We start from the raw sequence: 14,312 nt of genomic DNA on the forward strand, positions 1-14,312 counted from the left end.
GTTTTCATGGGGTCATCAAAGGAGAAGGAAAATCCCAGTCCATGTAAGACTCCAGTTCTACAGTTTATTAACTGACAAAAAGCTTGACTTGTAGTTGCAAGCAGATGTATATCAAAGCAACCTTCTGCAGCGTGGATCCTGTCTGCAGTTTGCTGTGCATTAATGAGCACATGCACACGTGCATGGCAGTCATCTGCAGGCGCGCAGACATGAGGAACATGCAGGAGGAGTTAATGAGCGCCCGTGCTGTCTCTGCAGTTTCGTTCTGCTTGCACACATCTCTGCTTCTTTCCCTTTCCGCGCTCTTCCCAAACGCACAGATGCACACAGGGGTAAACATGACCTACAAGCCCAGTTATTTCCAACCCCAGTTGAAGCTGCATTCCCAGTGCTGCCGCCGCTGCTGCCGCTGCGTGCAACCGCAGCATTCAGCAGTGTTGCAACAACCCAGTTTCAGTGTTGTGGCTGCGTTCAAATCCCATGGCTGCCTCACAAACATCAGCGCTTCTTGCGACTCTCTCTCTCTCTCTCCCCTTCTCATCGTCCTCTTCCTCGCTATCGCTAGCCGTGGCTGCCCTGACTACTGTTGCCATGGTAACCGAGGAGAAGGCCCCGTCGCTGGGGGATTTGGAGACAAGTTGGAGTAAAGACCCCTATGTTATTGGAGCCTTATAATTGGCTGTGTGCTTGTGTGTGACCGTGTTTATTGTTATGTGCCCGAAATGCTCCGGTATCTCCTGCACAACAATAAAAAACCGGCCGCTTGTAGGTGGACCAGCGCATCCAGAAGCTTTACCTACGCACCATGGCACAGGGAGACATATAAAATTTAAAGGCAACATTAAAAGCCAAACCTACACACATTTAGAATGTCAGTGTGTTCCTGACTGAACTGCAACACAATACAATAAGCCAGGGGAAACAACAGAAAACAAAGAAGAGGAGGAAGAATAAAGCAAACTCTGGAAGGAGCATGTGTCCCACCCTGTCTCTTTCTCCCCCGCCCTCTCTCGCACACCCTTGGTGCTGGCCGTATCCATTCCAAGGTTATCAGTAATCCAATAGGTTTCCCTGGAAGGAGGCAGTTTTCCAGAGACACCGCCAATATCCTGAGAGCAGAAACATCCGGAAGGAATTCCTACCAAGTGACACAGTGTTCCCCTTTTCTTTCCTTCCTCCGGCTCCCTTTCTGGTGGGATCGAGTGTTGCCGTCCGTCCAGCGCCAATTCTTTCATCTCCTTTTTGTTGTTTGTTACTAGAACAAGTGATGACTCATAATGAGGCTTCAGTATATAAATGCATGCACGGGCTTGTTAATCACAGACAATAGAGGCACAAGAGTTCCCAAGTTGACTGGCAACCATGTTCGAAAACAATCTTTACTGTCAATGGTTCCATCTCAGATCAAACACAAAATACCATGAAACAGACGCACACGCACGCTCGCACACGCACGCCAAGGTTAAAGTGAGAGGTCTTGCATTATTTCTGGGCCACTTGTTCCCTGCCATTGACCCATAAATAGACAGCACAAGGCACTTATGGATGAGAACACATCACTGGGAGTCCGTAGGCTGAAGCTCGGAGCAAATGCGGTGGTGCTCCAGTGGTCCATATGGAGTGGGGTTACACGATCTTTAAACTCACTTCTTTACTGATGGCAAATAATTCAATCTCAACATAAAGCCACAGGAATCTTGTGAAGTTGATCGTTAGCTTGTTTACAGCACTAAAAAGCAAGAGAGTGGTGCATAAAGTATTTAGACAATGTATTGTGGAGAAAAATATAATGGCGACCACTTAAATGTACGTTGTCCGAGGTTTTAACACATGGAAACATGATCTGCTGTCAGAGGTCTTGCAGAGAGTGATGCATGTCTTAAGCTGTGTGTTTTCTTGTTCTCATGTTACTTTCCTAGTTCTTCTATTGTGTGCATCTGAGTATTTGCCTTCATTAATGAGTATATGTGTATATTAGCGTGTGTGTGTGTGTGTGTGTGTGTGTGTCTGTGCGCGTGTGGGTGTGTCTGCGGCGTGTCTCTGGGGACCCGCTTTGCAGTGCTTTAATTAGCGTAATCCACCAGTAACACATGGATGGAGAAGCAGGGCAGTGGAGGAGTGTGAGGGTGGTTGGAAAGTGAGAGGTGGCGGAGACGAGAAGGGTAGTCAGAGGAGAATATCTCTGTCTGCCATTTGTTACTCGCCCAACAAACACACCACACACAGCCCTCCATCTTGGCTCTTGGCAGCGCCGGGAGCTGGCCAGGCCGTTGTGAAACCCAGAGGGAGGTGGGACGCGTCTTCGAAATGGCCACATGGGCTGTCGGAGGCCAACTAAAGCATTTCCAGGGAGACACGGTATTTAAAACGCTGCCAAGCTAAATGACCAATTAAATAAAATAGTGAGGGCTTAATTGATGTTAGCCAATCTAGAGTGATACTGTGCAATTATTGTTACAGAGAAGGTATGAAGGAGACAGTTGGGAGCATCTGTGTACGTATGCTAATTCATGAAAACTCAAGCCAAAATAGTTTGAACAGGGGGTGGGGGACGTAGAGACTGTGCCGCGTCTGAGGAAAACAAAAGGAATGGACAGGATGTGCGAACAAGGTAGATGAGGTGGGAATGAGTTGGGAGGGGAAAAGAGAAAGACTGTCGGGAGAGAGTGGGTGGGGAGAGATGGAGATAGTGAAAGAGAGGACCGGAGGAGGGAGGGAACGAAAGAAAGAAGACGCACAAACAAATGCTAGCCTTGGGAATAGATGCAATCAGCTCAGTCAGTCAGCTAATGACTAATTCCACGGAGAAAAAAGGAAGGAGCAGGAAAGACAGTACTGATGGGGTGAGTGAATCAAAAAGACAGCAGCCGAGCGAACGTGACGACAAGTAAAGAAAGATCCAAGATGCCACTAATCAGTCTGAAAAGCTGAAACAGGGCAAAGGACGGATAAATATTTTAGCAAAAGGAGATGATTAGCGCTTAGAAAATGTGGAGACGGAGGAATGTGAGGGTACAGAGGGGGAAAAAAGAAGTGATAAAGAAATAAATGCTCCATAGGAAAGTGAATAAAACTCTGTGCCCAGTGAGCCGCTTCTTAAATGCCCAATTTTTCATTTTTAAGGGCTTAGCTGATGGAAATGTTAAAGGCACAAGGTCAACTCCCCTTATAATGGAGCAGCGTCGTTGCTAGCTGCACTAATGCTAAAAACAAGAGCCCGAACACGGCGGGAACAACAGTTGCTCCTCTTAATTTGTGTTAAATGAAATCTCAGCCACATAATGAGAGGGGACTTGCTGCCCTGCACATACAAACTAAAAACAAATGAGCCAAAGAAACTGAAGTAAGTTCACTTTAGCCAACTGTTACGCTGAGAGTTTAGCCAGAGGGCATGAGACCAGCGTGGGGAATTGGCTTTCAGCTCGGCTATCACCGGCTCTAACGCTAACTGGATTAGCCACAGTGGTCAGGAGGTGAGTGGTCTAAAAACAACGGGCCGGGGGCGAGCCAGCCAGCATAGTGACGAGGCTCCAGGCTGAAGCTATTCCCTCCAGGGCCACGGGTGGGGGGGTTGCACAGGACAGGGGGGTAATTAGTTAGACAGCATGCGACAAACACCCTGCTGCGAGAGAGGGATGAACACAAGGAGCGGTTGCGTGTGTTGTTTTTGTGCGTCTCAAGAGTATCTTGGCGCGCGTGCGTTTACTTGTACAACCACCTTAGTAAGATTGAATTTGAGCTTCAAATCCTCAGATCAAAGATATTATAGCTTGTTTTCATGGTCTAGTTACTCCCAAAGAGCTTTTTAATGCTTAGGGTGAGGGGATCAACTCCCTAGGTTACACTTAGCTTTACATTTGAGTAAAAGTTAAGCACAAAAAAACCATACAAGTGTGTGTCGGCGTTTTGTGTGTGCATTATCAAGGGAGAGACAAGGATTAAAGCCCTGAGAGGATATTGTGTCCATGAAACGTTCCCAAAGCATATGACTGCCATATGACGATAAAAAAGACACACACTTGAAACAAAGTACATTTCCACTACATGCAAATATGTGCACATGTAAGTGAGCGCCAGTGTTTGTTTCTTTCTGCACACACAAACGTTAATCATCTTAACGTCACTAAACCGGAGGAACTAATCAAAAAACAATCTATTAAGAATCTATTAGCTCGGCAATGTGTAATCTGATAAGCCCGCTCCAGTCGCGTCCCATAGGAGAGCGTGTGTACGTACTGCTGTGCAGACTGCATTCTTCACAGTAGATTAGCTAATTTGATAGCAACTCACATATTTACACTCATCATTTGGTGTAATGGAAATGAAGAAGCTCATCACATCCTGTTATTTACAGAGATTTAAGGCGAGCATCAAAGTGTGGAGTCTTGCACCACGTCTCTTAGAATCTGTGCATTCGACAGCTAAGTAACAGTGTCCTTCCGCAAACACGTGATTCCTTCCGCTCAATGGTTAAGAGGTTATGCAGCTTCCACACATGGTTATTAAGGGCTGATGGAGAGCAGTGCAGCAATTCAAAGACTGCTTCTACTCAACCAAATCATGTATTGTGAGCTGCTGGGTTTAATTGCGGAGAAATTAGCATGTGAGATATTGTGTTTGTGTATATGTTCTCCGACAGAGGTGATTTATGTTTAGTGTGCAGCTCAAAGACTTAACCCTCAAGACTGGGCAGGCGAGAGCAGTGTGCATCCAAGTATGTATATACCTGCTTGAGAGTGCTCATTTCAGCTTGTTAGCTTGAGAGACGGCATCCCGTCTGGCATGTGAATGTGTACGCGTGTGCGTCTTGTCAGAAGCGAGTGAGCCAGCTGAGCCCTGGCACGGCGCCATGCACCAGGTGTGCGCCTGGCAGTATCGGTTGGCAGAGGCCGAGTGATGCCCGGACACCGAAGTCCCTTCTCTGCTCACAACGTCGCTCCCTAAAGGTGCACCGACACAAACACCTCGACACCAAAGACCATTTGCTAAAAAGGTTGTGCAACTTTTCTGGTTCGATGCCTGTATGATCCTACGGTGCCGACACCCCGATCGAATCGCAGCAGACGCACCAACTGAACGCTAGATTTTCCCACTCTGGTAAAATTCTTTGAAAATAATTTCAGGAAAAAGTGAGAGGGGGGGTTAACTTTGCACGCACAGAATCTATGATACGAGATGCAGGAATTCTTTGATGTTCTATCCTGAGATGCCTAATGGAGATGACCTAGAAACAGACTGGCCTCGTCCTCACTTGGATCATGCGAGCATCCCAGCTTGCATCCAGACTCCTCTAATCTTCCCTTAAAAATGGATTCTAGCATGGTACATTTATTATTCATCTCCCTTGCTCTTTCTTTTCATTTTGTCTCCCTTTCTCCCGGCTTTCTTTCGCGCTCTCATCTACTTTCACTTTGGCTCATTAACCCCTGGTAGCAGTGAATTAGGAGGAGGGGGGGTGGCAGCGGTAGTGAATGAGTGCTGTGCGGTGCAGTTACACACTGTTGGACCAGGCTAAAGTGCAGCAGCACAGAGATTATCAAGGACACTTCTCTTATGTGATATTAGCCAACGCGAGAGCCCACTGTAACTTACACGGCTCTTTAGAGGTGATTACTTTCAACGGTTTACACTGCTCTGGTTAAATTGCTGAATAATAGTTGGCATCAGGATTAGGAGATATTTGTTAAATTTTTTTTTTTTTCAGAGAAGACTATCAACTTATAGAGCCCCTTAATGTCACCACTGCTTGTTAGTAAGGTGGGAAATATGGGTCATTACAGCAGATGAGGCTCTTGTAGGATAAAGGTGCAGAGCTGGAGACAGTAGTTTAATGAGGCTGTGTGGGTAGACTCGTGCATGTGGGCAGGCATTAAATCTTTTAAGAAGACCCCTCGTTACCGTCTACCCTTGCAAGTTAAGTGCTACAGCCCATTTCCAAGGAAGTGAAGGTGGCTGCATGAACGTGCATTTAAGGCAGCGCGCATCGTTTTAGACATTCTAAGTTCTCACATGCGGGACGTGCAGGTTTGGGTGTGTGCGCACACACACTGTCCTCTTTCGGACTTTAATGAGAAAGAATGATTAGAGAAAAATAGCAATCGGTGCATCTCAACACATACAAAACACTCAGCCATTATCGGGGCGAGAATCTTTGATCACAGAGGCGAAGAGAGAGAAAGTGAATATGTGAGCAGCAGATGAAACACAGAGAAGTAAAAAGAAGGAGAGAGAGGGGAAGTGAAGAAGCAGTGCATAACTCCTTTTACTAATTCATATCTGTGGTTGTACAATGGCTATTTTAGTTAGAGACAACATCGTTGGAGTCCATAACATTCAGCGGTCTATAAGACTGCTGCTAATACGCTGAGGGGAAACAGAGACGGGAGCTCCGAGGGCTGGAAATGACAAATAGACTGTACAGTATAATTACTGAGTGAGACTGTGCAGGGACATCCTCCAAGGCTCGAGTGTGGCTTTTTGTGTATGTATCCATTCAGAGGGAGATGCTGCATGTATTTTTAAGTTGAGTGCAACCCAACATGAGGTCATGGTGAAAGTGATGACGAGAGAAAACTAATGAGTTACTAACAAGACACAAATAATGAGATACTCTGGGATTGGTGACATTGCAAAATACAAATCTTATTCTATTCCTACTTTATAAAAATTGGGGGCATAAAGTGCTTAAGTTCCAGAGTGAGGTCTACTTTTTTCATAATGCCAGTTCACAACAAGGTAAAAAGATCCATTTTTAAGTAAAAACTTACCTGATGAGATCAATTTTAAAAAGGGTGTGATTTTATGACACATCGCCATTTGTCAAGTTTCACATTAACGGCCATCCTGGATTCAGATGACTGGACACGTTGCATTTTCACTGTGTGTGGCCACTACAGCACGTGAATTTAACACGTTTTCATTGGTTTGTTTAATAAAGTGCGGAATAAATTGTGATCAATCTGCTATCTCATTTTAAAAATAAGCTGTCAACATCTGATAGATTCCGTCATGCTAAAAGCATAATGTAGATTCTGAACTCAAATAATGCATCTTACAATATTGTGTGGATGCCACATTGCAGCACTACATAGAGAGGAGGATAATTGTGATATTTTACATTTGGCAGTAATTCATGTTGCTTTCTTGTGTTGAAGCGAATGGTTTTAGACGACACTGAAGACAAAAATGATCTAAATAAATCTATTGAAAACATCATAAACTGACAGAAAAAAAACAATAACGCTCCAAACAGCGATCACAGCAACGCTTCATTTGGAGTGCAGTGTTTTATTAACTGTTCCATCATGTGATGCGACACAAAACCTGCACGTCGTCCATTTGTTTTGAGTACAAATAGACAAAAAAACACTGAAGTTCTTTAAGAAAATTATGTTCCATGATCTCTCCATAGAGGGAGCCCAGCTGTGGAGATGCTGCGTTGAATCACGCTGGTGGAGAGGGTTCATGTGCCTGGGTTGATTTCATGCGACGTTGCGTGCTGAAAGAAGGCTCTTCCAGTGAAAAATATATACTGTATCTGCTCAGCCTGTCACATTATGGTTTAACGGAGCTATATATAATCAGAAAACGCCATTTAAAAGCTGCGTTGTCAGGAGAGGAAAGGAAGCGCAGCGGAAAATGACACATTTTGCTGTTAATTTGGAAACCTCGTGATAAGATTGGATGACTGATGGCGCTATGAGACGGGACTAAATTAGGTGGAAAAAATTTGGTTTTAAACGCAGCGTTATAAATTTTGGTTCCGTTTCATCTTCAGCTCTTGGCTAGCGCTTCCATTGCCTTTCCTGATCTCGTTCATCACTCTTTTTTGTCGGCCCGGTGCGTGTTTGTGCGACCCTATGCAGTTGCGTGAACTAATGACCGAGGGCCGCCGAGCGCTTGCACAAAGCATTCCTCTGTGTTCATGCCCGGGCCAAACAACTCGTGGCCCGGCCGGCTGAGCCAAAAGATGACACAAACCACTGAAACACACACACAAACACACTAGAACAAAGTGCCCAAGCCAGTTCTCCCAGCCTGTGACTTTTAGATTTCCAATCGAAATGTTAAACACTCATAAAGACAGAAGAGCACCAGTTCATTCAAGTCATCATGCATTCCTCCTTCCAGAGTTCATCAAGTGATCAAACCCGGTAGTGTTTCCACAGCATGTTTGTTTCTTCCTCTTTGGGTGGAGGTAGGAAAGTCGCATTTAAATGCAAACCACACACGGGGGAGTTTGACAGGGCGGCATTATGCACCACTAGAATAACAATCATCAGTCAATTAGGCCATGACATGGTCTCTTGATGGCGACACAGGCAGCCCCGGCGGAATACATCGGCGACTTTGCGGGGAAATATACACATACAAACGACAAACTGTCACTTGTTATTAACCCCTGCAATGCTGCATCGTTGGAGCAGTTACTGTAAGAGCAGGATTCAGATGTGAAAATGACTCGCATGTTTCATTCCTTCATTTCTCTAAATCAATTGATGCCTAATGTGCATGAACACAACTTGAGCACTTGGTTTCTACAACCCAGTATGGTGGAAAAAGGTGTGTGTGGGAACACAAAACACTCAACCAGCCAAAGCGAGCTAAAGAAGCGATGTCTGCTATCGAGTCGGTAAGTGTCACACTCACCATGTATTCATGGAAATATGACACAGTTGATTTGGCATTTGAACCAGGGCTGTGAAAGTGAACCGAGTGAACCACAATCAATAAAATATACATTCTGGTCCGCCCCAAATGTGCATCCTGGCCGGCACTAATGGGTGAAAGGACACACAAACTGCAGCCAGACTTTTCCACTCATTGACTCTTGCTGGAGCTGTTTAAACTCCCCTCATATTGCAGCTCCAACTGTCGCCGCAAGCTGTGGGAGGCTTCATCGACGCACTGATGAATGGGAACGCTTAGGTGCAGCTCCACACCCACCCACCTGAGCCTGGCACGGCCACAATGGACACGCCGGGAGCACTGGAGGGCTCCTGCCACCTGGCACATGGGCCACATACACACACAGCAGATGGTTGGTGTTGGCCCCCGACGGAGAGCGCAGCTGAGGAATCCAAAGTCACGTCTGTGTGCAAACGTGCACATCGCATCAAAAGCAAGCACTTACAATAGGTATCGGATTATCGAACGGGATCCTCTCTCAGCGTTGTCCCCTCAGACCACCTATTGGGAATGTGCGTTTGTGCGAGTGTCATGGTAAATGCCCTTTCATTGTCATTGCTCAACAGTGCCTGCAAGTGCAGAAGTGGGAGAGAGAATCGGCCAATGGTTTCATTTGAATGAACATCTGTCGGCCGGTGGCTCAGTCACCGTGTTTCTTCACACACAAGAAGGCGTAAAGAGTGGAGGAGCGCAGGAGGTGCACCGCATGGCGACCAATCACAAGTCAAACCAAGCGGCCAGAGATAATCGAAGAGTCTGAGAGAAAAGGAAGGGCTTTAATTCTAAATATCCAGCGCAGCTGATGCCCGTTTCCCGCCGTGTCCTTGACCGCAGTAGCATCCGGATGACCGCTAGGAATGAGTTACTCACAACACTGAGCATCACCCCTCTTCATCATGTCTTCCCTCCTCCACCTCCTGTTGCTCCTCTTTCTATATCTGCCTCATCTTCCTATCGCTCTTCCTGTTTCTGTACCCCCTTCCCCTCATCTACGTCCCATCAAACCACAACTCATTAGTAAAAGCTTCCCCTGTGAGAGCGTGCGACTGTGTGCGAGTATCGGTGTGACTCTCAGAGCACAGGGGGACTTCATTAGTGCTTTAAACATGTTGTTTATGCCACCGTCTCATTGCTCTGGACAACCTTGAACATTAGAGTTGGTTAAAAATAGACTGAGTGCAGATAAGCAGGATATCAAAGCGCTTCAAGAAAAAGAATGAAGAGATGTTTGAAGCAAAATATGTTAGTTAAAGCAGAAATATTTGATCCAAATGAGGTAGGAATCTTGCTTCCAAGCGGCAATCAGCTGTCACTTTGGGTTGGGTTTTTGTTTTTCGGCAAATCCTTTCTTCTCTTTTTTTCTTAAAGTGCGACTGAAAATACACTCAACACCGCTTCCTTGAGGCACATAGACCCACCCAACCAATATCTCCATTGTTCCTGCCCTTCGCTCAATTCCCCGCCCTCGGGCAACACTATTCCGAACAACAGTCAACCCCACCGCTCTCCTGAGGAAGGCGCAAAAACAGGAACAGGTTTCGTCATTCCATCACGGCCTGCTGCTCCCCCAACAGAGCTGTCAAAGGCCAAACACATGCTCTCAAAAAACACCGATTCCTCATTTGCTCCTCATTTATTCCTTCTGACAAGAGATACTGAATGAAATACTGACGCAAACAATTTGACTACGCAGGCCCAGCCTTCACGTCTTATTAATTTGGCTGCTCTTTCCTCATTTGTGTCTCTTTCTCCCCTAAAATATCTTCCAATGTCATGTCTTAGATATCGTTCCTTCTCAGGGGACGGAATCTTTTCCAAGGCGTGATTTTTTTTTTTTTTAACTTATTTATTTCTTATTGTTTTTCTATGTGAAACCGAAGCCAGCCAAAAGAACTGCAGGCTGTTTGACTCCACAGCTCCACACACACACACACACACACACACACACACACTGAAGCCTAACATACCCCAACAACCTGCCGGAGCATTGCTTTCCCAGGTGATGCTCAAAACACACAGACAGACAGACACACACACAGACACCTGGACCGCGGTAGTGCGTTACAGCGCTGCAGAAAACACACGTGAGAACAGCTAAATAAATAAACGGCGCCGCTGCCGAGCTAAGTGAACGGGTGTCACTTTGACAAATGCACAGCGCTGAATCTTTGTCGACACTGTATTGTTTCTCGTCTCCCGTTCGCTCGTAAGCACAAACACGGCCGCGCACGCGCAAACCCGCGCCATCGCGAGCGCCCGCATCATTGTTATTATGCATACTGTGAGTGACAAACACACAGACGCAGCGTGCATACACAAACATGCATTTAAAGCGCACAAACACGCGGGCTGATTATACATTCATATTATTGAATGGATGACAGGTCTTGAGCAGTGCGGAGGGAAATGGGGTGAATTCTAATGAGCTCCCATTTACCCCCAGAGCTCTGTCCTCCATAGATTGGATGCACGTGCTCAGACGAACACACACACATAATAACAAAACCTCCGACTTAGCACAGCCTTATTACACCGCAAGAATTGTAATTATCAGATATTACACATATACATCCTAATTCAGCGAAATAGAAGTCACATACAGGTGAGCTACAGAATCTGCATTTTCTACTGACACACCTGCAAATATGCAGACAATAGGACATAAATTGAGTGAAGGTAAAAACTGCGTCCCTCCATCAATCACCACTTTATCCCTCCCTTCTGCTTCTCTAGCCGACCGTGTGAACTGTCAGCCGTGCGCAGCTGACCTGCACAGAAAAGCCATTCGCCAGTCATAGCTGCCGGATTGATTGAAGGCGAGCTCTTAAAATTAGAAGCAAGACCGTTCGTGGCATTGGGACACAGCAGTAACGTTTTATGTCTCGACGTGACTAACATGACAATCGATGAGGGAGCAGCAACAGACTTGGCCTGAAATTGCTTGTTAAAGGAACAGGTTTTAAAGAGGCGCTTGAATGTCCTATTGGAAAGTGAGAAAACGGGGTGCTGGCCGCATTTAATTTTGGTTTAAAAAGTGGCCTGCAAAGTGCCTGCTGTAAATCGGCGACGATTAAGCCATGAGGACACCGTTCACAAGGTGATGACTCAGGCAAATAGTTACTGACTATGCAACAGATTTCAAGAAAAATGCATCGCTGAGCCCTTATTCTTTAATGTCCATTAAAATACAAGAACAAAAAGACCAGATTACATGCAGCTTTTTTACCGTCGGAAAAAACTGCTTTTTGGCTGAAAGAAAGCAAAACACATGAAACAGTCCTACCTTCTTGAGTTTCCCATTGCGTGTTCCAACAAACGCCACGGTGTTGCCGCGGTAGTCGTACGCCGCCACTGAGGTCATGCCGTCATCCTTGTCGATGAAGAGAGGGGTCCCCTCGATTGTGCTGGTGCCCCCTAGAGGCTGATTGAAGTCCTGACCGCAGAAGTTATCGTCGATCTGCAGCGGCTGGGGGAAGAAGAAAGAAGAACTGGAATCAGACAAACATTGACACTTTGAAAGCATTTTATGTTTCCAGGAAAGAGGAGAAGAAGAGAACAGGAATGGTTGACATAACCAGAGTCGGTTCACCCCGGAACAGCGGGCGCTCCAGCCCGAGCACCCCCAGTACACCCCCTCAAAACAAACCCTGAGAGCCGTCAAGCTGTCTAAAAGGTCCGCTTGCCGTTTGTTTCCACATCCCAGTGGTCTGTGCAGAGAGGCCTACAGGTGCATTATCTCCTTCTCATGCTTTTGTTTGAGCGTGTTAAGTGGACGATTCAAATCGGTCTATTCAAACACACAAGAATCCATTTCTCAATCCCACCATGCTGATCTTTTTTTAATTCATAAGTGTTCAGTCATGCTGGTGACACGGCGGTAATGCTGGCGACCATGTGACAATATCTGCAGCATTCCAGAGTCACGAGGGGCCGATCGCCCTGGGCAATCCACTGACCCATATAATGCCTTAACCAGTCACACAGGCACGCGCGCACACACACACAGACAAGCACACACACGCACGCATTTGGGATAATCTATGAAGGCAGGTTAGAGTGAGAGAGACAATGACTGCTTTGTCAAGCTCACATCTTTGCTCTTGTGCACATCTTCAGGCTCTCACTCGACTACGAGTGCAGTTTGATTACGGTTGAAAAGATTTTATTGAGTCAAATAAATGCTTGATGGGATCTGTAATAACAGTTTGTTTGAGCTTCCTCTTATGATTTTCACCCCCACTTTTCCCAGTCTAATCAACATAATGACGGCCAGAATTGTTTACATTTCGTTATGTTTTCAGATTATCGTAATAGCTTGGTAACAGGAAGCTTTAAACCATGGGTTGCACATTGGGTCACGACCTCTTCATCACATGAAGCACCCCGATTCCTGACCACAATGTATTAAAAACTAAAAATGAGAATGAAAATGTGAAAAGCAGTATTTAAGATGCCATTAAAACCTCACAGAACAACTACACTGTCAGCATTAATCACAAAATTGAAAGATTCCTCCCCAAAGCAACTCAATAGAGCTACAGAGGCTTTAAGGAGAGACGGTGTAATAACAAAATATTGATTTTTCTATGGATTTAATGATCAATTGTAAAACACCTTTTCTCTTGGGTTTCTTTTTACAACTTTAACACTGGTTCCACACTAATCTATTTTAGTACTTTATAAAGGCTGCATCGTGACCATAATTTACACGGCTCATAAGTATATTTCAAAATGTATATTAATGTAAAAAAAAAAAACATCGAACTCAGAGAATTCAATAATTTATAAGCTAAAAAACAGATAATAGAGAATAATGACTTACTAGCCTGTAGGTTGATCATTAGATCATTAAAGTTGTTTACATGCTATTCTATAAAAGTTGATTTCAGGTGCACATTCGATTATAATGTTATTGACTCAGTGTGCGTGTGTGTGTGTGCGCGAGTGAGAGAGAGAGCGAGAGACAGCGAGAGCGAGAGCGAGAGAGAGAGAGCGAGAGAGAGAGAGAGAGAGAGAGAGAGAGAGAGAGAGAGAGAGAGAGAGAGACAGGATCTTTCTGTTTGCCATTAAAAGTGTAAAACTGCATGGGCATCAGTGTGTTTCATGTGTGACTTGATACACATGCACACACACATACACACAGAGTTGGAGGGTGTGTAAATGGCAGTGTAATCCACCGTCTTATCACTACATCATCTGATTGATCCACACAGGAGAAAAGATAACACACCCCTCCCTCCCCCTCCGCCGCTCCCCGTCCTGATCTGCCTAAATTGCCTGCAGCTCAGCACACGTCAATAAAACATTATTCTGCTTTTTTTTTCCACCTTCTCACTCTTTTTCCCCGTCTCCTTCCAGCAGCCACAGCAACTGAGCAGACATCAATATGGCCTCCCTGTCCCGCTCCCCCTCGGCCGTGCGTTTTCCTCATCCAAGAAGTTCGCCTCCTCCTCTCGCTCAGGTTAAAAGGGCCATCAGCACAGAGGGCACTTCCCCCCTCCCCCCTCCCCCCTCCATCCATTCAGATACACCCTCAACGGGTCGCTAGTCATTTTTAAAGCGGACGCAGCCTCAGCTGTTGCTCGGACCCCTCTTGCCTCACACACACACTCAAGTGAAGCCAA

At 45.7% G+C, this 14,312-nt stretch overlaps 1 protein-coding gene across 1 annotated transcript in view; it reads right to left on the reverse strand.

Annotated features, from left to right (window-relative positions):
* The window catches only part of plxna1b (plexin A1b), a 190,172-nt gene that overhangs the window by 125,115 nt on the left and 50,745 nt on the right, over nt 1-14,312 (reverse strand). Inside the window, 1 exon segment of the mRNA XM_030091523.1 lies at nt 11,972-12,154. Within this exon segment, the coding sequence (XP_029947383.1) occupies nt 11,972-12,154 (183 nt within the window).

Source organism: Salarias fasciatus, chromosome 5 (genome assembly GCF_902148845.1).
Source record: "Salarias fasciatus chromosome 5, fSalaFa1.1, whole genome shotgun sequence".
NCBI classification, from domain to species: Eukaryota; Metazoa; Chordata; class Actinopteri; order Blenniiformes; family Blenniidae; genus Salarias; species Salarias fasciatus.